This window comes from Perca fluviatilis, chromosome 11 (genome assembly GCF_010015445.1).
Source record: "Perca fluviatilis chromosome 11, GENO_Pfluv_1.0, whole genome shotgun sequence".
Taxonomy (NCBI): Eukaryota; Metazoa; Chordata; class Actinopteri; order Perciformes; family Percidae; genus Perca; species Perca fluviatilis.
The window spans coordinates 14,708,386-14,731,888 of NC_053122.1; the positions used below are offsets into that span (position 1 = coordinate 14,708,386).

General features: G+C 41.9%; 3 protein-coding genes across 3 annotated transcripts; 1 reads left to right on the top strand and 2 right to left on the bottom strand.

The window, feature by feature from the left end:
• Nucleotides 1-127: 127 nt before the first annotated feature.
• LOC120567645 (transmembrane protein 69-like) lies at nt 128-1,436 on the top strand. Its single transcript, XM_039814578.1, has 3 exons — nt 128-298; nt 465-510; nt 651-1,436. The coding sequence occupies exons 2-3, from the start codon at nt 472-474 to the stop codon at nt 1,356-1,358; spliced, it is 747 nt and encodes a 248-aa protein (XP_039670512.1). The 5' UTR covers nt 128-298; nt 465-471; the 3' UTR covers nt 1,359-1,436.
• Nucleotides 1,437-1,523: 87 nt separating this feature from the next.
• Nucleotides 1,524-6,772, bottom strand: LOC120567642 (intracisternal A particle-promoted polypeptide). Its single transcript, XM_039814563.1, has 10 exons — nt 6,619-6,772; nt 5,848-6,269; nt 5,539-5,750; nt 5,078-5,297; nt 4,787-4,942; nt 4,513-4,680; nt 4,276-4,413; nt 3,680-3,802; nt 3,267-3,487; nt 1,524-3,182 (listed from the first exon to the last, which is right to left on the bottom strand). The coding sequence occupies exons 2-10, from the start codon at nt 6,185-6,187 to the stop codon at nt 2,958-2,960; spliced, it is 1,803 nt and encodes a 600-aa protein (XP_039670497.1). The 5' UTR covers nt 6,188-6,269; nt 6,619-6,772; the 3' UTR covers nt 1,524-2,957.
• A 5,123-nt stretch (nt 6,773-11,895) lies between these two features.
• LOC120567646 (phosphatidylinositol 3-kinase regulatory subunit gamma-like) lies at nt 11,896-19,045 on the bottom strand. Its single transcript, XM_039814579.1, has 10 exons — nt 18,700-19,045; nt 16,470-16,581; nt 16,253-16,351; nt 15,949-16,129; nt 15,663-15,779; nt 15,397-15,539; nt 15,099-15,275; nt 14,912-14,986; nt 14,612-14,782; nt 11,896-14,489 (listed from the first exon to the last, which is right to left on the bottom strand). Exons 1-10 carry the CDS (start codon nt 18,752-18,754, stop codon nt 14,216-14,218), a joined length of 1,404 nt encoding a protein of 467 aa, XP_039670513.1. The 5' UTR covers nt 18,755-19,045; the 3' UTR covers nt 11,896-14,215.
• Between the last annotated feature and the right edge of the window lie 4,458 nt (nt 19,046-23,503).

A 23,503-nucleotide genomic window follows, 5' to 3' on the forward strand; every position in this document is an offset into this window, starting at 1 on the left:
AACACGGTGTTGGTAGCACGTTTAGTTGGATTTTTCCATCTTGAATACAACTTAATACCTTCCCCGCCACTCACAGCCAAACCAGTCGATATCAGAACCCAGTCTTCAGTTTGAGCCATACCATATCTATGGAGCCATACAGTCTATGGGAGACAGACATTTAATCGAGCACCGATAGAAAGGCAGCCTGCAAACGACCTTTAGTTTAGCTAGTTAACGTTAACTTTGTAACCACTAACTCCGTGTAATTGTGCCTGCAGTGGCCGTGGCGAACCATTGCATGACAAACATTTACAGGGTAACGTTTAGGCAACTGCAACTTCTGTGTTTTATTGGTTGTTACAGTAAAATGGCAATGTATTGCATCAGTTTGAGATAATGTTATGCTAGCTGTTAGATAAAACTCCAGTGTGCTTGTGCTATGGGGAGTCTTTTATTACTTATAAATAACGTGTCTTTTTCAGATTGAAAATGATTAGATTTGCTTCTGGAAGACGCATACTTTCCGGGGTAAGACATAGAAAATTTGACTGTTTATCACTGCAACGTGTTTACTAATAAATACAGTAGTAGGCTACTCTATGTGCAAGAATTATTTAACAATAAGAAATCATGATGTTTATGCACTTCTATGATTATTATGTTATCAGGTTCCAGTATGGAGATGTCTTCAGCAGATACCCAGAGCACCAAACTACACAACAGAAGCTCAGCTGCGGTTTCACTCTCAATCCTCCTCAGTGTTAATGCCATTCAGACGAACTCCCATCAACAGGTTGTTGAGCATCAGGCCCGTGAGCTGGCCTGCCTCACGTCTCTGCCACGGTGATTCACGAGGCACCTCAGAGAAAAGCAACAGTAAAGAGGGTTTCAGTTTGAGGGCCCTCACCCAGGCTCCCAAACCAGCTCTTTACCTCGGTTTCTCTGGGCTCATGCCTTTCCTGTCTGCACCTCTCCTGATGGCTGCCACACAGTCCTTTTACCCTGAACTGGCATATGCTCAAGTGGTCTACGGAGCTTCTATAGTCTCCTTCCTTGGAGGTGCCCGCTGGGGGTTCGCAATCCCTGCCGGTAGTCCTGCTCAGCCTGATTGGATGAACTTGGGCAACAGTGTGGTGCCTTCACTTCTGGCCTGGCTGGCACTGCTCTGCAGGGACAGTATTGCAGAGGGAGCCCTGGTAGTTCTTATGGGACTGGGTCTCTCTCTTCACTATGACCTGACCCTGCTGCCTGGCTACCCCGACTGGTTCAAAGCCATGCGAACTCTCCTCACTCTGGTTGCCACCTTCTCACTGGTGGCTACCCTGACAATTAAAAAATTCTGCGCTGAGAAGAATATCAAACAGATTCATAACTGATTTAAGAGGACAGTTTGTACTTTGAGCCACAAGGACTCAATAAAAATGTAAAATTAAATGCAGATGTGCACAGTCTTAGTTTGTTCCCACTGTACACCAACACATCTTTTGGGACAGATGTGACACGTATCAATGTGGCATATCATCATATTAGAAACAACAAAAGACTTTGAAATTCAACATTTATCATTTATCAGAAAACATTTGTAGAATCACATTCTTTGCTGTGACAAGTACAGACAAAAAGTACCCTTATTGAAATGTGTTTGAATATGGCGATTTTACATGTGCAAATTGGAGACAATGGATAAACATTGGGATTATATGCATACCTTTCCTTTCCATTGTTGTGTAACTCCAGACTGATACAAGTCAGTATAGTACAGTTCTATGTTATTAATGTTAACTTTTACAAGGCATCCTCACCGATCTCTCTCCCTGCCTCTTATATGACTCTATTCTGAGGAGTCTACAGTATATGATAGAGACCTTAACATTTATTAAAATATGTAAAAATGTTAGTTTTCACACATCACAACCTATAAGGTCATACATTAATCACAATGAGTTTTACTGGAGATAAACATTCAATATAAATGTTCAGTGTAAATCCATGAGTGCTGAGTTTAGTGGCAGAGCTGGAGGTAAGTGATTCCATATTGTCTTGTTTGCACAGTGCAGAACATCTTTTTTGTAAACGTATACAGTCAACTCAGAGTTTTTTTGTATGTATGTGTAAAATCAGTGTGATGTTTACAGTGGAGGGTCCTCTGGAGCCATGTTTTAAGTTATTACATTTCAAATATCTTAAATGAAGAGAGAGGTAATGCAGGTTCATTTTAAACCCAGCACGCGCATATGTTTAAGTCTGAAAAGCGACCAATAAAATGTTATTACTGTTTAACATTAATATTCTGCCGTTTGCAAAGGAATAACAGTACATGATAGGAAATACTGTTACTGTGCAACTGCTTCGCAAATGTGATGAGCTCCAACATCATCCAACAGTGGTGTGCTGTTCAAGTTTATAATTATTTACAGGAATCACTTTACATGGAACTTTGGTTCCATTATTAAATAGGCTCAAGTGGTTTGATACATCTTCCAAGTAGCAATGCACTCATCTCAAACATTTCTTTAAGGGAAAATAAAGAGAAAGCAAAAAAGAACTGTTAGCAGTGTTCCCCAAAGGAAAAAAACTGGTCCATCCAAAATATAGTTCCTCCGCTGTGAAATTATCCTTATCTCAAGGATAGCTTTGTCTTCAAATACATGAGAGGAAAATAAGTCTTTTTTCACTTATACTCTTGTAAAAGTATTCCGTGAATTGAAAATAGAGACACAGATGAGCAGTTTTGGCAGTTTTCCAGTTTTAGATCTGCTGTCATGTGTTCAATAAATGTCAAATGTTGTGGACAAATACAAAAGAAAAACATGTCTAATCCATGTATAAATAACATATATGATCACGTGAAAGCCTACTTGAGACAGAAACATACGTTTGTGTTTCTTAAGGTGCAGCTGTTCTTCACTTTATGCAGTTTTGGGATGATTCACGTGCTGATATGGACACTCACAATTGGAAAATTATACTGGCTATCAGAGCACAGCCAGCCCGCCGTCACAGCGGCTGGTGATCATGTTTCCAACTTCAGTCCAGGTATCCAGGTGAGGGTCATAGATTTCCACAGAGTCCACTGTCACCGGGGCAGAGAAGTCTCTGCTGGCGGCCCTGCCACCGACGGCGTACAGCAGCCCGTTAACTGCTGACACTGACACGCCTGCACGAGCAGTAGACATCGAAGCCACTTCAACCCATTTCTCCTGTAGAAAGACAAGTATGGCGGCGAGGAGCATGTCAGGACACGGATATTAAGGAAAACTGACTGAAAATTAGTCCCACTTTACCTCTTCTGGGCAGTACTTCTCCACCGTCTCCAGTGCACCCAGTGCCTCGTTCCAGCCGCCCACCGCGTAAATGCAGTTATTGAGACAGGCGACGCCCACATAGGCTCGACGTGTGACCATGACGGGCAGGGCGCTCCATCGGCGGGAGATAGGGTCATACACCTCGGCTGAACGCAGCTCCATTCCTTCGTCACTTATTCCTCCAATCACGTAAATAAACCCTGGAAAGAGACAACAGCATTTAGTCCAGAGCTACTTCACTAAGTGTCTAAGCCATCAGAGAAGAAATACACTGTAACAAGCGAGAAGGGGAGTTCAGTGCGTGTGAATGTGTTTGTGAATACTGACAAAAAGCACCTAAGTTGCACTGGACTTTACACATTTATTTTTTTTTAAAAAGCGGAGGAACCCACCTTGTAGCTCACAGCAGCCAAAGTAGTATCGAGGAACTGCCATGCTGCCGATGACCTCCCACTTGTTCTCCTCTGGGTCATACCGCTCCATGGTTTTCCCAATCTCAGAGCCAATCCAACCACCTACAGAAGTATAGTACAATCATCAGCTTATGCTTTTTGTCCGTTTCCCAAAATATTCTGGTTATCGATTGAATTGCACTGACTACGTAGCTATTATCATTTCACAAAATTATTTAGCTTTTTGTTCTCCCATTTTCCATGTTTTCTATTTTCTATATTGATGAGATTCTATCACCCAACATACAACTGTTTTCACAGGCTCAGAACCACTATAGCTAGTAAGTTGATCTTCGTGTGAAAACGAGTGGAGTGCCCCTATAATCAGAATCAGAAAAGGGTTTATTACCAAGTAAGTACAAGACTTCCACTTACATGGAATTTGCCATGGTGGTGGGTGCATACATAAACAAACAAACATATTGGACATTAATTTGAAATAAACAATAAATACAGAAAACTAAAACTATTAAAACTAAACTACCAGTATGTGCTGTATGTATTTTGGTTATACATGGTGCTACTGGGGCATTTACCAAGTGCATACAGAGCTCCGTGGCAGGGACAGACGCCAACTCCACAGCGCGGAAAGTTCAGAGATGCCACAGCGGCCCACTGCTTGGTCACTGGGTCGTATCGCTCAGTGCAGTCAAAAATCATTGAGTCTTTCTCCCCTGGTGAAAAAAACAGAATTCCTTGTTAGACTGAAGATTGCTGAGGTTCTTTTATTTTTGGGCTTGAACACAAACACAAGACGGCCTCAGGTCTCTCACCTCCTACCACATAGATCATTCCTTCAAGTACCGCGACCCCCAACCCGCTGCGGGCCTGGTGCAGTGATGACACGGTGGTCCAGTACTGGTTAAAGGTGTCAAAGCGCTCCACACAGCTCAATGCCCGACTGTCACTCCAGCGGCCGCCCTGCAGCCGAGTGTAGCCTCCTGCCAGGAGGAAACAAGTAAAAGTCCAAGATGAAATGGCATTTCTGACACTTCTTATTGGGATTCATCAGGTTACTATGTTGAAAAAAGTGATTTGAAACAGAACCTATGGCATAGAGGTATTTCCTGGCTTTTCTTCTGGGTCTCATCTTGGCTGGTTGCAGCTGACTGTACATCTTATTTTCTTTTGGAGACTTTGTGACTTCAGTGTATTCCTTCAGCAGAGTCTGCAGTGCCACCCGCAGGCTGAAATCTGTAATACCTTTAATGAACATCAAAATGGGCAAAATTTCAAGATGTTGTTTACGATCCGTCACCTAATCAATTTTACAGCAATATCGGAATATGAGTATGTCAAATTTAAAAGGGGCGTGCAAAATGTTATGTTTCCCCTCACCCTCTATATACTTGAACAGTCTCTGTGGGGATAGCAGAGGGAAGCGGACTGGTTCCAACACTTCCACTACGTGTTTTTTCCTCTTTGCCACATCTTGGAGTACCCAGTCCATGGCTGCAGTGAATACCTGGTACTCATCCTCAATTCTCAGCTCTTCGCTTCTTAGCAGCCTCACCAGCTGATCCTTGGACAGGCCCCTGAACTCATCGGTGACACACACCTAAAAGGGGGGCAGATGATAGAGGCAATCTGTAAGCATCAAACTTCAAAATTCAGTGTGAGCTGAAGCACTTTCATCAAAAAGAAATGGTAAAACAACGATCATGATAAAAAACTGGGCTTGTTTTGAATAAAGACAGAATAACAGATTTCATGTACATCTAGCTTTATTTTACCGAGGAAACAAACAACAACAAAGTTTGACAGCAACACCGGAGACAGTGTCTCTTATTGTTTCATACCTCCAGAAAGTGAACTTGGATGTAGTTCTCAGTAACCTCCAGCATGTCCATGCAGGCAATCTGCTCCAGGAACTGAAAGATGCCCACACAGTTGGACGGGTCCATGTGGCCCTTGAGAAACTCTCCACAGATAGACACCACCTCGTTCAGCTGCAGCATGTCTGCTGCCACCATCAGCTCCTGGACGTTCTCCACTGTAACACTGATCACGCCTGACAGGAAAGGGCAAATATTTCCACTCAGAAAACGGTACGAAATTACAAAAATCGAATGAAACATAATGACGGCAAAACCAGGACTGATGCGGACCTGTGTATATGAAGTCCAGCAAAACCTCAAAGACTTCAGTCTCCACTCCAAGGATCTGCACCTCCTCTTTATCCGCCTCCCTCATTCCCCCGGAGAACAGAGCGGAGAAGTAAGGGCTGCTAGCAGCAAGCACCAGTCGGTGGACCCTGAAGACCCTGCTGCCAACCTTCAGCCCCACATCACAGAAATCGGTGCGGAGCCGCATCTTGTTCATCTGGGCCAGGATGAGTCTGGCGTAGCGGTCTGAGGCCAGCAGAGCCTGCTCAGACGCCTGCGTCGCCATGGCAGCTGCAGCATCACCACCACAACCAGCGGATGTTGACATGTAGGTGGAGGACATAACCGCTGGGGCCGGTCTGTGTTAACATGGAGGCCAGTATCCCAAAAGCCTCCACTCTAGTGAGTCTCAGCGTAAAACAGACCTGAAAGACACACGAGCTGATTACATCAAGCTCAAAAACACACTTGACTGTTGTGTAACAACACAAAATTGTGTCAATGTCGGCACTAGGCGATACATGTAAAAAAAAAAAAAAATCTAGAGCACGATGGTGGTATATATATATATAAACGCTACTACAGCCGTAAGCCTACATGCTAACCAACAGACAGCTCGCCAGGGTGGATTCAACAATCATCGGTAAAATCAATTGGAATGACACTGAAACTTTACAGCTCGACTGACCCCTGCTCAGAATGTTAACTCACAGAGAATTACGGACTTGTATAGAAAAAAAACCCAAATTCAGCTTGTTTTTGGCCGCGACTTACCCATAAGTTTACTGATGAGGATGCAGGCAGGCAACTTCCGTCACCCTGCAGACTGTCAACAACATCTTTCTGGATCCACTGCACAGGTCTGGCAGTTGAATCTCCAGTCACAACTAACAGATCCCCGAGAATGTTACATTTTACACATCGTTTTTTTGTAGCCTATCGCAAGTGACCCTCGTTGTCCCTCTTGGGAGACAGGACTTTAATTACACCAAGGTATGTTTTTTTTAGTTTTTTTTTTTATTTTTTATTATTTGATACAGTTTTCTTATTTTTGGTCAGTTTACACAAGAATTGTCGCCAGCTGTGTCATTGTACACACCACCAGATGGCAGTCTCGCCTTTGAACGAGCAGCTAATCAAATGAAAAGTCCTTGACAACAAGCCACAGAAACCTACCATGTGAATTATCATAGTATTCTTAGCATGTCAGCCCCCAGCAGAATGGTAATTTTAGATGTAGCCATCCTCCACTGTGTTGGCTCCAACCTCTTCCACTGGAGACTTGACCAGGCCTACAAGTGAGCATACTCTGAGACCTCGCAATGGGACGTCCAGTTTGTTTTAATCAGTAGCTTGGCATCCAATTGGGTTTAAATACTATATTGGAAAGAAACCTGTTATTACATACAGAACTGCTAGCTACTAGCACTGCTCGGGCCCATTGGACCTGTCTGGTGCACTGAGTTGAGGTGAATAACACCTGTGACAGTTACAGGAAAAACTCCTTTAACTGTCACTTGACTTGTATTTCCTGGTATTTCAATGTGTCACCCAGAATCTAACAGACAGTGGTGTACTAGAAAATATGTGGCCAATTAAAACTCAAAGGTAGATAGATATGTGCCAACCTGGACACCCTTTGTACTACATGCTTGGTTGGGTTTCCCTCCTGTTGCCCTGTAGGCTAATGTAAAATTTCCAGTCTGTCCTGTTTGCTTAAAGGGTATCTACCATTACCATTATCTCAGCTGAACAATTGGATATTTTATAATTATTGGATACAGCTTAAATAGACTCTTAGTAAGCCAATATATCGCAAAGCTCGCCCTCTCAACTAAATGAGCTTTGAAAAAAACAAGTTATGGTCACTTTAACTCTTTGAAGCCAAATATCAAAAATCTAGACTTAAATGTTACGTGTCTGGCCCTGAGAGACTACAGTGAGTTTGTGAACGTGAGCCAAAGATTTGGTGAAAACTGTCTATCTTTGAGCCAATTAATGTATAGTTTTTAATCATTTAATTGACTTTTAGCGTTGATCTTTCAATGAGTAAACTTGAACCCGACAATATTTAACCTGTAATGTGATTTCTTTTTCAAATCATCCCATTTAAATGCTGATCAGAGAACCTAACAATATGAAAATTTGAAGAAGAATCTATCCTTCATCCTCAAATAAGATTTGTTTTTTTTCACTGGTGGTACGAGGACTTTCACTTTTGAAATTGGACAACAGCTTTCTTTCATTCAATGTATGATACATGGTATAGTGACATACATGTTCTCTACAAGTCCAGCATGATAATATGCTCATCAGAAGTCGGTTGTTGGTAGCTAACGACTTCATTACCAGAGGCATAAAACAAGCCTCTGATAAATCCTTTAAATTAAGCATAATGAGAGAATGTCTATATCCCTAGTGTTTAGGCTTTCTGTGTTTCAATTGTAATATGAATGTTTCTTTTTCTTTGCCTTTTGTTCTTTATGCTGCTGCCTGGGCAGGTGTCTCCTGTAAAACAGGTTTTAATAAGTAGGTGAGGTGCTAAAATGAATTTGAAATGTAGTGACACAGACTTCTTTTGATGAAAGTGGTTCTGTTACAGTGTGATTAAGCCTTTTTTTGTTGGGCATGGCTCTGGTAGTGTCTCATTTATTTTCTCCTATAGGCAATGTTTTTGCTTGTCATGAACATGATGATTAGTTTCACTGTTCACCATGTCTCTCCATTGTGGTGATGGGAAGCAGACTGTTTGCCTTGCTCCCAGAATCTTCCGTGTAGTGGGAGAAAAAGTAAAGTGTGAGGGTCATCCTATGGAAAGCAGTCACCATAATTACCATTCTGTTTTAAGTGCAGGGTATGTCTGACTTTTTCATCAGAGCTCTGTCCTCTGGCTAGACGTTGCTTTCACCAGGAAAGAAAAACATCATTAAACTGACAGCTTAAGGGTTCTTATGGGAGTAGGTAGAGTTCAACATTCACTGAGTACTTATGATTGGCTTTAAATTGAACCAGATAATGCAAAACAAGTAATTTCATCTCTCTGTGGTAGGAGTTTTTATTATTAGTTCCATAATATTGCCCATAACTTATACTGTAAAAAACCCTGTTGTATGCTGAGGGTATTTCAATTTGTAAATAATACAATTTCATGTCCTCTACATGTTTGTTCTGATTTTGCCAGACAAAGCTTCTTTCCTCGCCTGACAGGACTTGTGAACTGCGTAACCCTTGGCTGAGTTCACCACCTACAATGTACATATTGTATTATGCTTTCAGACCTAGCTGGTTTCTGATTTGATCTCTGAAGCCTCTCTGTCATCTGCAGTCTCTCAGTCCTGTGGACATTAGTTTGCTGGCCATGTGCCTGCTGGTTCTTTTTTAATCTATTTGAGAGCTGAACTCCCGCAATGACATTGTCCTGAGAGCTTGAGGGACGCTGATGCCCTTCGTTTATTACAGCTCAAATCATTAGTGAGGATTTTCCTTGGAAGTAGAAGTACAATGTAATATGTATGTCATGCAAACTGTTGAGCATGTATCCAAAAGGAAAGTTATTATTTTAGAGTTGAGTCAGTGTCCTGCTCTACCTGTTTCAAGGCGGGGGGATCGTCTTCCTTTCCTTCTTAAGATACTATCTGCAAATCTGATTTGGCTGTGGATCAGGATTGGAATTTCTCCTGAATGGTTTGTCAGCAAGCAGCATTATGTTATCCCCTTATAAGAGCTGGCTCAGTGTCACCTCACATTACAGTGTGATCACTTTATCATTTATTCAACTTAAAATACAAATTAAAGCTGTAATTCATAGAATCATTGGACATAGGGCTTTAGTGTTATGGTTTTAGTGCTATACTAAATACTTTGTTGAATATTTACAATATTCACTGTAGCATTCAAGATGTTGTTTAGCCACTGCACATTGGGGCTTACTGTAAGTGATCAGACACGTTGTTATTTGGGCTTCTCTTTAAAAGGAAAGTGAAGATTTTAAAGAAAAACGTGCCTAAAGAGGAATAAAAGCTTATTTAACAACTTTCACGACATACTTTTCATTCTGAAACTTGTTTGGTGTGCATCAATTAACATAATACCTCCAGGCATGGAAACAATTTTCCAACTTAATTTTCTAGCTTTTCCGTGACCTCAACACCTGGGGTGATCAACCTGTAACCATAAATTCTTAAATAAATAGATACAAACTGAATATACAGACAAACTAACTTTTATTTGGTATTAGACAGGCTTAAAAGAAAATGTGGCGCTGGTATGTTTAATGGTTCAGTCCATAGACTACATGCTGCTTGGCAGGCAACAGGATCTCTTGCCTTCAGCCTATAAGCCAGCGTCTATGTGAGGTAGTAAAAAAGAGAGGAGAAAAAAAAAAGAACTCTTATCGATTCTGCCTCCAACATAGCAACTGGCCGCTGATTGGCCGATACCCTACACGTTCCGGCCTCCTATTGGCTCTTTGGGTAGCGTGAAAACGGTGGAATCGGACGGAGACAGAGGGGAGGAAAGACGCGATTGGCTGCTGCCAAAAGCGAAAACCTCTTTTTCTGAGAGCCTGCGAGACAGTTGATGGTGTGTGTATTTTAGGCGTGACTCCAAAGGTAATTCGTCCTGCTGCCCCTCCAGCCAGGACTTATTTAAATTGAGGACTATAAAGCAAAATTACTATGAATTTAAACGAGCGAGTTTATGCGACTGAGTTGAAATAGAAAGGGAGGAAAGTAGAGACGTGCTGTGTCTGTATGAGTAAGAAACATGCGGGGGGCTGGGCTGGGCTTTTACATAGATTAAACCATAGAAAATCTTTTATTAAGATTCAGGGAGCTAAGGAAAATAGGACTGGGCAGTGCAAGCCCAGCAAATGTGAAAGCAAATGGCTTTGGGGTAAAGCCAGGTGGGACTGTTTTTCAGGTCACTAGCTTGACCTTTCTAGCCTTCCTTTTTTTTATACCATCCTGTACAGGAGTTAGAAAAATGCGCTCTTTCCTGTCCCTCCTCTTTCCCTTTCTGTCTACCCCACACACTTTTTCTACCCACTCTGTCCCTGCCTTTCAGACTCTCACGTAGACTGAGTGTGACTCAGCACTGGTACAGTAGTGTCCTATCTATCTATCTATCTATCTATCTATCTATCTATCTATCTATCTATCTATCTATCTATCTATCTATATGTGGTCCATCCTAGCTGAATAGCATGCTTGTCTGTCCACCAGCTCTCTGTGCTGACACAGGTAAGAGGGAGTAATCCGTGGCCTGGAACTGAGGCTCTCCCCCAGTACATCCCTGCCCTCTGCACCTCATTAATCCCTACCTAACACAGACCTTATGTTATGGTTGAAACAGGCCACCTGTTGCTCTGGTCATGGAGGGCAATGGTGGTGTCATGGTCACCCGGGGTCATCATCATCACCATTAGCAGTGGCTTTATCCTAGGGTTTACACAAGTGTTTCTTTGTAGATGGTGCTAAAGTTAATAAAAAAAACAAAATTATAATTTACACACATTTGTGTATTTCTGAGCTAATACTGGTCTCGACTGTGTGATTAAGTTCTAGGGTACAAAACTCAAGCTGCTCTCAAGCTAGCTGGTACTAAATGTTTACAGTTAAGCTGCATTCCTTTCACGGGAGCTTCAGAAAAATTGTGTTTAACAATACAGCACGTTCTAAGTGAAGTAGGTTTGATGGATTGTTTTCTAGTGACTCAACAGCGGCCAGGCTGAGTAGGGAAAGGGCCTGCACATATCCTGCTATTGTCTTATCGCTTCCTTTCTCTTCCATCTGTCCACAGTCTGTCCTCCAGTGCCCTCGCTGTCTCCTTTCTCTTCTGACCCAAGGATAAGCTCATCGGACAGCAATGGCTTCACTAGAGACAGACGGTGAATTTCATATAACTAGTTATCTCACTTTAAGTGATTCAATGCTTTGTATTTAATCATTTTTCTACCCATGTCAGAAATAAAAATGGTACCTTAAATAATAAACTGATACTGTGCATTGCTCGCACAGTATCAGCAATAGACCATGAAAGAAAGCCAATGGATTAAGGTAAATTGACAAAACCCTCATCAGTTTATTGTCTTTCAGCAAGAAAAAGGTCAGGATCTCACATAGCTTCACCCGAGTAGTTTCCTCAATCCCCCAGTGGAGTTATATTTTTTTTTATAAGAGGCTTAATCACCCTCCTTCCATAAACCAACCTCAGAAATACATTTTACAGTTTCTCTGTACAGAGTATCTATTGTCCTCAAACTTGAAAAATGTGCCAAGTTCAACATGGATTCCTTTCCTCTTAAGCTATGTAGCCTACATGTCATGAAAAACATTCATAGCTTGAGCAATGCCACAGTTCAAGTAATGGAGGCAGGATACTTCCGGACCTCTGGCAGTTCACACAAACATCGGAGGCCACATCATACCGACACCACCAAAGAGAGTGCATTTTTGTGGCAAATGTCAACCTCTCATAACAGCATTACCTTCACCACCATCATCATGATCATCGTCATACATTGCAACAATAGAAATACTGTTGGATTGCACTTTCTTCAAGCTTTCATCTTGTGGCGTGTTTATAGAAAAAATATATATAGAATACAAAAAGCTTATACTTCTTTGAGTAACAGAATATAACATACAGTACTTCAGATTATGTTTTTGATCAGCACATCAGCAGGTGTACATAAATTGCCCTCCCCTTGCCCAAATGCAATTACCAGACTTAAAAGGGATGTATTTTTGCTCACTATCAAGTGCTTTGGTCAATGGGTATAACATTTGAGTATGCTCTCTTACAATGGTATTTTACAGGATGTTAATGCTACATACTTATCCATTGTATATTAATTTATGTTAAGAAAGGGGCAAATTGTCAAGCTGCACCACGACTTTTCACATATTCACACGTGGCATTTACCCAAAAATGGTTTGGTCCACCAAACCAGTATGACGGCAAACATTTTTCTCCTACACAAAGTAGTATTAACATATTTCTTATTCCTGAGCACACAATAGGACATTTTGCACACAAAGAGTTTGTAGAATCACATGAGTTATATTTCGTAGAGAAATTGTCACGCAAAGAATTATTTAATTTAAGCAAACAAAAATCTATTTTGTGCTCCATGCACTTGTTACAGTGTTTCCTAATATCCACATAGGAGCACCTCTGTTTTTATAAATTTCCCCTCTAAATGCTCTCTGTGATCGGACACTAGTTCAGTGTTTCTCAACATCTCTGCTCTGCTCTGTGTGCTCTCAGATTTGTCTGGGTGCTCAACTTGACAGAGTGTTACAGCATGCCACAATGGCAGCCGATCAGAAAAGTCGGAGTAGGTCATTTCTGATTGGCTGTTGTGTCTCCAATCTGATTGTTAGTATAATCAGTTACCAGGGGAGTAGGGAAGCACTAGAAGAATGATCTGCAGCCCCACAATAGTAGTTCATACAGTTTTGGTGACATACCTATAACCTTTATTAGTTAGTCTATACTTTATTAGCTTGCAGCCAAGCGATCTTGTTAGGTTGTGAGCTGACGTCTGCCATATGCAGTAGCTAGTCGGCTACCTTGGTGATTGCCAGCTACACGTCCAAGGTCTTATAAATGTAGAAACCTGAATTGACTCTAATATTTACATATCTAGCTGACTAATTATAATAAACAACCTTATGGCATTCTCATAAAATGAGATGTAGTACCTTCTGCCTATATAAACCATGTAATTCAATTTACACATTAACGAGGCAAATGTGGAAAACACAGTAAAAGAGGTTGTGTGCTAATGTGGATATTAGCAAACCAGGTTAATACATTTATTGAGGACAAAATTATTATTGTCACTCAAATTAAAATTCTCTTTGCATGATAAAGTTCTCTAAATATAATGTATGTGCTTAGAAAAAATATTTTTCTGTGCTCAAAATTTGCCATCACATGCGCAAGAATGAGGCACAAATATTACTATACTATTGGTCGGAACTGAATCAACTGTAACTACGGAAATGGACATCTCTAGCAACATCAACTCTGGTTTTAAAAGCTGAAGTCAAACAAAGGTGCAGCACCCGATGTCAGTGAGCAATTTTCTGGTTTTCAACATCCCTACTAAATAAAAAGTGTCCATTAAACAAGCGGCAATAAATGAAGTACAAAAAAAAAAAAGTAAAGTATTAAAAGCTTAAACAGTCTCTTTGAAAACAAAAGTTCAAGCTGACATTCAAGTTCCAGTCCCACTTCAATCTGTGAAATCCCATTCACAAAAACCGATGGAATCACTGTAGTGCAAAACTTTACACAATGCACCTCGATGCAGTCATTCTCGCAGGATGCAGTAAACATGTCCTTTTGTCTTTTTACCGTTGGATTACATTTCTGGAGCGGCAGGCGGGAGCCCCACCGTGTGTTTTGGAGTCTGTAAGAGTTTGTGTTCCTCTGCGTGTTGAGAAGGCGCGGCTGCATCTTTGGCGTGTACTGGATGCGACAGCCGAACATCCAGGGCGTCATTGTGTTGCGCTAAGGAGTGCAGGCGATAGTGCAGGACAAGGTCTTTCAGTGTGCAGTGGGCGTCGTAGGGCTCAGCAAAGCCGTATCCTTGCGGTGTGCTGTAGATCATACAATGCTTCACTTCTTCATTCACACTGTAATGAATGAAAGAGAAAAAAAAAAATAAATCAATGGGTGTCACACAATTACACCATTGCGTAATATTCCTCTCAAACCATTCTCCAGATAACTGCTTTTCCCGAAATGATATACTCACACAACAGAGCAGGCGTAGCATCCCTGTTTGCTGCTCTCACGGATCAGGAACGTTCCAGGAGCTTTACCTTGAAGCATCTCCTCGGCCTGCGTCCGGCTCAGTTCGCCAACAAACCAATTTGTCTCATCCTGATGCGGCAAATTCTTCTCGTCTCCCTTCAACACATATGTGCTGAAAAAAAACAAAGAGTCGTACTGTAACGCTTCCGTAACTGTTCGTTGTTGTTACTATTCTCTCTCTCTCTCATTTATAAGTTGCACTCTTGAACATTGTTTCCAGAAAGAACTTGTTGGAACTTACTCATCAAGGCTGTCGCTCAGTATCCCCAGCCAGTCATTGATGCGTTTCTGCCTGACGCCTTTGTGATTAAGCCAGCTGCAAGGAGAGGTGTAAAGAAAAGGTTGGATTTTAATATAGAATAATTATACTTCACAGAGCAGCTACAAAATAATTCTTTTTCCACAGATACCACAAACAATATACTTACTTGAGGTACAGGTCTCTGATGTTGCGTAGCTGGATGAGGTCAGGCCGCAAGCTGTTGATCTTCCTGTCGGTCTCTCTGTAGTCCTCCACCTGCGTTCTCAAGTCTTCCTCCAGATGGATTTTGCTGTCGTAGATCTCCCCGAGACGACACTTCAGCTTCTCATAATTTATTAGAAAGCTAACGAGAGGGAAATAAAAGGTCGCAGGTCTGAATACGGATCAATAAACGTGGTTCTACATGCAACCAATTTAAAACTACGTTTAGGGGCGTTTTTTTTTTGGACAGTGTAATGAAGTACCTCTCCAGATCTTTGTCAGCTCCCTCGGACTGATTGTTCATCTCAATCTCCTCTCCATAACGCTCCTGTTCACGACACTGCTCCTCGAAGATCAGCATTGTCTCGTTAAAGGCCTCAATGGCCGTTCGCTTCATCTGGATCTCCTGCATCACAAAGAATACGTCCACTAAATAAATAAAAAATACTCAGGAGACTGATGGACAAAAATTCTACTGATGAGACAGACATGAGAGACCATCAGAGTTAGTTTAATGCGTTTGTTTTACCTGCGAGGTCTTTGTGAAGGCTTCATAAAGATGATCAAACTCCTTTGACTTCTCTTGATACTGACAGTGAACCTCCTTGAGCTTTCTTCCAGCGACATCGACACTGTCCTCTTTCACCTGATGTAAAAAATAAATTAAAAAAAACAAAAAAGACACTTAAATATGTACAATTCCTAATCCTCCGTAACAGAAAAAACAAATATCCTTTATCAAAATTTTTCTGCAATGTCAAAATATTGACCGACATTTTTTTCCCCCCAAAAACAGAATAATTCTGCTCGCTAACCTGCTGGAAACGGGACACGGGATGGGTGAGCATTAGGTCCAGCGTGGCGTTGTATTCCACCAACGGATGGTGCTGATAGTGCCAAATGAGCTCCACTACTGAAGTGAATGTGAGGGGGTCCGAGAAGCCGTACTTGCCATCCCGGTGGTAAATCTTGATCAGCTTGTTGTGTCCGTCTTTCCTGAGAAAGTGAAACGGCAAAGCACAAAAATGTGATCATTGATGTAAAATCAAATGTAAACCGCTGTTGATGATATTTGTGGTAGTGCTGTTAGGATCAGATTTCTCTTTCCCTTCTGCCCACCTCAACGTCAGCGTAAAGTCTCCTTGCAACTTTGTGGATGCATCGCGCACCACAAAGGAGCCATCAGGTGCGTCTCGGAGCTTCTCGTTCACCTCATCCCTGAGGGAAAATCAGTTAACAGTTAGCGAATCTAACATACCAATATGTTAAACAGTCCAAACAACACAAACTCCGTGTTTGTAAGAATGATGGCATGTTTAAAGTGAAGATACATTACCTTGTTATGTCTCCCCAATACCATTCAGCGTCCTGTAGCGTATATGTAGGTGGCGCGGGGCAGTTGTTGTTCATGGTGGAGTGCACTGGCTTTGTTGACCTGGGAGGGAGAGCTGCAAGCAAAAGAGAAAGACAGATAAGAAAATGAAATGCAAAGGAGTGGGATTCTTAGAAAGAGATCTATCAGGCATTGTAAAGCATTGATCTGTTGTGAGATCAAGTGATGTACTGTAAACATGAGTCCCTCAATCTAATGACCTACTGCAATCAAGGATGTGTGCGTTTATATGTGTTTAGGAAATGCAGTGTTCTTAATCTCACACACACACACACACACACACACACACACACACACACACACACACACACACACACACACACACACACACACACACACACACACACACACACACACACACACACACACACACACACACACACACACACACACACGAGCCTGTCAAGATCTGAGGACAAGCCCAGGCATGTTTCCAAGAGATATCACTTGCTACATAATTACCAAGTGTGTGTAAAAAGGAAATGTGGCAGTTAGTCCTCATTTCTGAGCACTATTAGTAAATTAAAAAGGAAATATGATTTCTTTTATTGTTCCAGAAATTCGCAGAATTACGCGTCTAGTTGCCTACAAACTCTTGCAAAGTAGATTAAAGTGCAACTTCTAAAGTTTGCAGCAGCCTCTGGCACTGTCCTGAAGTGCATGGAAGGCATCAAATAAACCATAAATTATATTTAGAGCCTCTTGGACCACCCCTCCCATTTTTATAATGATTGCACACTTAGATCCTCCTAAGTTTTCCGTCAACCTTAAAGGCATAAGATCTGCGAGTCTGGCTGAAAGACTAAGCGTTTTCCTAAAAATGAAAAAGGAGGGCAGACCGCATCAAGAGGAGGTGAAGGGCGATATATTTCACTGCAGGACAAAAGTGCCTTTCATGAGGCAGTTAGGGAGAATACAAGAGCACTCACAGAAAGGAGAAAATGTGGGTTTCTCCCACCATCCGCTCTCCTCTTTTTCTGACCTTAAAATAAACAAAAGGCAGGTGCAGCAGCACAGTGGCAGGCACAAAATCCAAAGCCGCGGCTCCTGAACTCAGCAAAATTAAATCTGCACACCTTCCTCTTTCTGTCTCCTGCCAAGAAACTCCACTGGCTTTTGAAAAACACACACATACCAGTACAGACAAGAGCCACGTAATTCAAGTGTGGAATAATACATGAATAAAAATCAACTCGGTCACGCATGTATAGCTTGGCTTTTGCCCTGTGTCCAATCCAGAAAATAAAGAGTAAATTAAGTCTTAATAACCAAACACAGGGATTTGTCACTGAAACAGCCATACAGCACGCAGACCTTATAGGGACAACACAGGGCATCTGCATTGTTCTTATGGTGTGTCACTACTATTCACTTTAAGGTTATATGAACTGTAATTTTAAATAATCATCTTCAAATTATTAATGCACGTGGGCTAACATTATGGTGTAATTTTTATTAGCCTAACTAAAGTCAAATCAAATGAGCTAGGTGGTTATTTAGAATAAGACATAGCCTAATAATACCGGAAAGTGTCAATACACTGTTAAGACGTTGTGTAATAACGCGCAGGTCAAATGACAAAATGTAAATACAAAAATATGAAGTGTTCGTGAGTTGCCGGAGTTAAGTCATGAGACGAGCTGTCTAGTCTGCTTGCCTCTAGCCTACTTTCAGAGCTAGCACACAAATTAAGCACGGCTGGCTGCAGAGGAGAACAAAGCGGTCGTTTCATGCGGCTCTCATTAACGCACCCTGTGCAACTATATTCCATTTTAAAATGCACTATTTACACTGTCACACGCCTTCGGTAAACCTTTTGGCTCACGAGGAGATGCAAAACCGCCATGCATTTGTGTCCAAGTTTGTCATATGCGCTGGGACAAAAGAAACGCCACTGCGCCTGGTCCGCCGAAAGGTATTACGTAATTGGCAAGTGAATTGCGCTATGCATGCCTGGGCAATGCCACTGGGGAAGCTCAGCACTGAGGACCGACCTGGCCATTATAACGTTTTTACTAACACCTGCGCAGCATTTGTCAGATGTCAGCTTTATTACCGACATTACACAAGATGATGCGAGCAAAAGGAGAAAGTAAAAAAAAAAAAAAACAACGAATAAAAGGTTTCTGACTCCCTGCAGATCAGACAATGGTTGCCTTTAACCCTGACTTACCTGGTGGTGCTTGATCCATTTCGATGTAGAATAAACCTTCGGGAGGATAAACCATTCCTGTTTCAAAATAGTAGTCCAGGTTGCTGCTGTTGTCTTTGCGAGTAGGCTAATCAAAAAAAAATGCACGCACATTTAGACCGATTTCAATGCAATTGCAGACGCCACGTCCTACATAGATTTGGACGAAAAGAAAACTCCTTCGATTCCGAGTCCATAAAACATCCCAAAGTCCAACTGTGTATTCTCAACATATCCTGTCTAACTGGGGTTATTTCAGACAGATAGATTGTCAGCCTTCGCCTTCTTGCTGTGCAGCGGCGGTCTACTTTACTTCATCTCGGAAGTGGAGCGACTTTAAAAGGCTGTTCGTAACATCATCTTGGCATGGTCCAACCTGCTGCCACAGTAGAGGAGTTATTTTTCTCGCAGGATTCATTGTCACGTAAAACACACCCACGCAAGTTTATATTTCTTATTCCAAAAAATAACCCTTTATAAGTATACTCTGCACAATAACATTGTATTAGGTAAATTCCACTCACAGATATTTAATGCATGTCAAATTAGTAACCCCCTAAATTGTAATGGTACATCCCAGACTTTTTCATTCAGTTCTCCTCAAGCTGCACTGTAACTGCTGAAAAATTCCTTGCAGGGCATGAATGGAAAAGTAAAACCTAGTCTATTACCTTGAATAATTTAATGACAATATGCTCTAACTTATAAAGATGTTTTAATAGTCTAAACAACTAGGAATTAAAACATTTTCTGCCACTTACGCTTTGCCCTAATTTGCTGGCGAGTGAATAGGTTGCACTAGAATGACATCATGCAATAGGTTTCATGATAATTAAAGTGTCTTCAGCTGTTTGGCATCCATAGCACCAGGCTTCAATCCCTTTGTCTGACAGAGTAGCCTGCCTATTTGGCAAGTGTGTATTATATTCTTGTTGAGCTTGTCAAACACATTCAGCAGGAAAAAGGAACATAATTATCATTGCTCTGACATCATCCAGTTGAAGACACAATAGGTAATGATAGGAGTGTTAACACCTGTACATATCAGTGACAAACAAAAATGTAAGGGTGGGAAATAATGTATTCATTTATTTTATGATAATACATTTCTATCTTCTTTTGCTAAAAAGTAGCAGGATTGCTATCTCCTTTTGCGTTCGTGTCAGGATAAATACATGCATTGTTCGTTCATGACACAGCCATAAATTTAAACAGCCAAGGCTTCTTCCACCAGCTGATGTTAGTGGCTGCAGGGAGAGTGAAACAAGGCCTGCATGGTCAGAGGTCTGTCTCTGTTGGTGTCCAGGCGTTTATGGCCAGTCCCCTTTTGACCTGAGGACCTGAGGTAATTGCCTCCAGCATTCCTTTTTCCCATCAGTTAGACGATTCTTTCCTCTGTCCAGTCGGTGCCCATGAAACTTCCTAAACTAACTGCCATGATGGAGCATATTATGGCAAGAGAGCGCACATGCATGCTGCACTCACAGACACAGCTGAAAATGTGGCCAGGTATTTCACAATAATACAGAGTTTATCACCATAAAATAACTGTATAATTTGTATGTTGTATCCAAATGCTGTTTAACTTGCCAAATGGTACTAGTGGGAGGTTGGCAGGTTTATTTTAGGCATTAGATCCACCATTTGACAGGTATGTAATTGTGTGGGTGTTTGCACACATTGAGTGAATGTGCTCACATGTGTCTATGTGTATTTGTGGTTGCAATGTATGAGTGTTTGCTTTTGTGCTTTCCATGCCTCCCTACTTTAAGAAGCCTTGAGGCCTGTCACGGCATGTCACTTGGCTGCTGCCCAACACCCCCTGACCCCCTACCCCTCTGGTGTTAGAAGAGCACAGAATTTGCCCCTTTAACTTCTGGGTCTGACCTCCGTGACACATTTCACTACCACGATCCTCTTGAAACACATTGGGGCCCACAGACACGTCAGTGGGGGACAGTGAGGCATAGGCATGGCGAGCTCCAGCTTCATGGCTTTGTGTTTGGAATATGTTGCCTCTATGATTAGTATTAGATAACGCTGAACTATTTGGGGTGTGCAGTGTCTTTGTATGTGCGCCCCATTTATGTTGTGTGGGTGAGGGCGGACTTGCAGGATAAACCTTTAGGCTTTGCACCCCAGATCCAGGCAGTCCTGATGGGATCAGTGAAGGCTAATCGTAAGATTAACGGGATAGGCTGATACTGCTAGCCTGCCAGCTGCCTGCTAGCTGATGTGACTCATCTTGATATCCACTACCGCAATATGCCACTGGACTGTGGGAGTGCTGGGAAACGCTGCATGAGTTTTAAATTAATAGACAGATGTACCTCTGTGCTAAATGTAGATAACATTTCAAATCTAATTCTGTTAGATTTACATTTTTGACACTGATCTGAAAAGCAACTTAGAATGACTACAGAGGGACTATTATAGGCCGAAAATATTAAGGAGAGTGGGTATTAGAAATTATAGTTTGGTCATTTCTCTGGTTGTCAGAAAGAGAAAGAGAAATATATAAGAGTTAAGGAGAATGGCATTAGGATGGATTTTTGTGTCCTTGAGGTTAATAGGTCAGTGTGGTACAGTGTGTTGTACATAAACATTGTGGTGAAATTATGGAAAGAGCTTTAATCTCCATATTTAAGACTGTTAAATGTGTACATAATAGGCCTCCTGCTGTCATTCACTCAGCCACACTAAGTCACACCCTGGCTTTTAAGACTAATGCTTGTTTAGACTTTGTTCACTAACTGTGTCATGGAATTAACTGTTTTCATATTTCCTGTGCAGTGCAAAGTAGGACACATTTCATCAGGATTTGTTTTGTTGGAAAAAAGAAAAAAGACTCAAAGACACAAAGAGAAGCCATGTCAGGAATAAGTTCAGTTCACCAATGTCGGTATCTGTGTCATGGTCTCGCATTGTAGCCCTGGGTGAATTGCACATCTTTCAAATCGTCTGTACTGTAGTGTGCTGCTATTCACGGCCATTGAAGGGATGCATAATGGTCTTGGCAGGGCGTTCAACATTCACCATGGAGAGACTGTGGGGTTTCCCTGATCGGCGGCCAGAACCAGCACACAAAGCACGCAGTAGTACTGCCAGAGGCAACTCAACTGTGGGCAGAGTGTAGGGCGGCTATGGTCTGGCCCCCAGGACCCTGCCATTGTGGAAATGTAAGTGGGGACAGTGTCTGAACGGCTTGAGTTTGAACAGAAAACTTTGGATGACCAAAACTATGAGCTTCAAATAGCTGGGCCCTGGGAAACATAGCTTGTTCTTTTAAGGAGGTCAAAGAAAAGCCAAAAAGAGGAAAAAAAACAGAAAACCAATGTTTGGTGGATGTCAAATTGGAGGCTACTGTTACTATAGACATCAGCAAAACTGACATACCATTTTTCCAAACGCTCCAGTGTCTGTCTACCTCTCTGTCTGTCAAGTCCAACCCTCTCCTTCTCTGTCTCTGTTCTCTGGATTAGCACCCGGTGGTCATACCCAACACTCATCATCTGTCACTTCATTATGCTAGAGCCTAATCTTACTAACAGAGGTGACAACTGAGGTACTCGTGGCATGCCACCACATAATGTTTACCAGCTGAGTGTCTGAGTTACGCCGAGGATGATGATCCTGTGGTATCAGCGGCCTCTGTCTCTCCAGAGGCCTTCCCCACCTCTCTGCTTAAGTGGCATGCCACATAAAGGCCTAGCCATGAAGAGTGTTAGTGGAATATATCCATAAGATGCTCCCAGTTTTTCAGACCTTGTATAATTAGGTATGGATCAAAGTAGGTTATAGGATTATTTTCATATTCAAATAATCTGTTGGTCATTTGTTTTTTGATAAATCGTTTTGTGTTAAAGCTTTAGTGCGTACATTTTTGATATTAATAACGTTGGTTACATTCAAGCCATTGCCAAATGAGTTACTACAAAGCTAATTAAGATTATCAGTTCCTCACAACTCTCTCTTTATTTCTGTGTGGCTGTGTTCGGAAGATTGTGGTGTCCGGCGACTTTCCCGCGCAGAAACTCGAGTGAAGATAATTACCTCTTCTGAAGAGTCCATTACGTTTTTTTTAATCCTCTGTGTCTTCCTTGGCTACTAGCAACTGCGTGGGGGAGGGGGTGGAGGGGGCTTGGAGGGGGTGAGGGCAGGGCGGGTGCGTTGTCATGGAAGGCTTGTATCATGTGGACGCGGACAGTTTTGTTGTCATTACTTAGAATTCCTCATGGGGGCGGCAGAAACTACGCACTATAGCTTTAAATGTCAGAAATAATGAGAAATGACCATCGCAGTTTCCAAGATCCCAAAGTGGCAAATATTCAAATTGTAATAACATAAAGTAGTCTTTTTGCTTGATAAATAAAAAATTATTAAAATATATCTTTTTCAGGACTAGTATTGTATTGTTTCTGATTCAGGCACGCCATCTGCAAATTGACATCAGCAGGACGTCTGCAATGCATCTTTAACTGTGACTCAACTATGAGTCTTTACAGAAAGCATGTCATGTGTGTCAGTGAGCAAAGGATTCATGGCTGGAAGCTCAGTGAACACACACACACACACACACACACACACACACACACACACACACACACACACACACACACAATCCCAGGCTTTCATGCAAAGCAAAATTGAGAAGACGTGGACTCTTTCAAGCTCCTCAGCAGTTGCCCCCTTTATATAAAAGGACACTACTCTCCTCTGCTACACAGCCAGTCATCGCACTATAACTCTATTAGGCACAGCTCCAGGACACACTAAACAACCTATA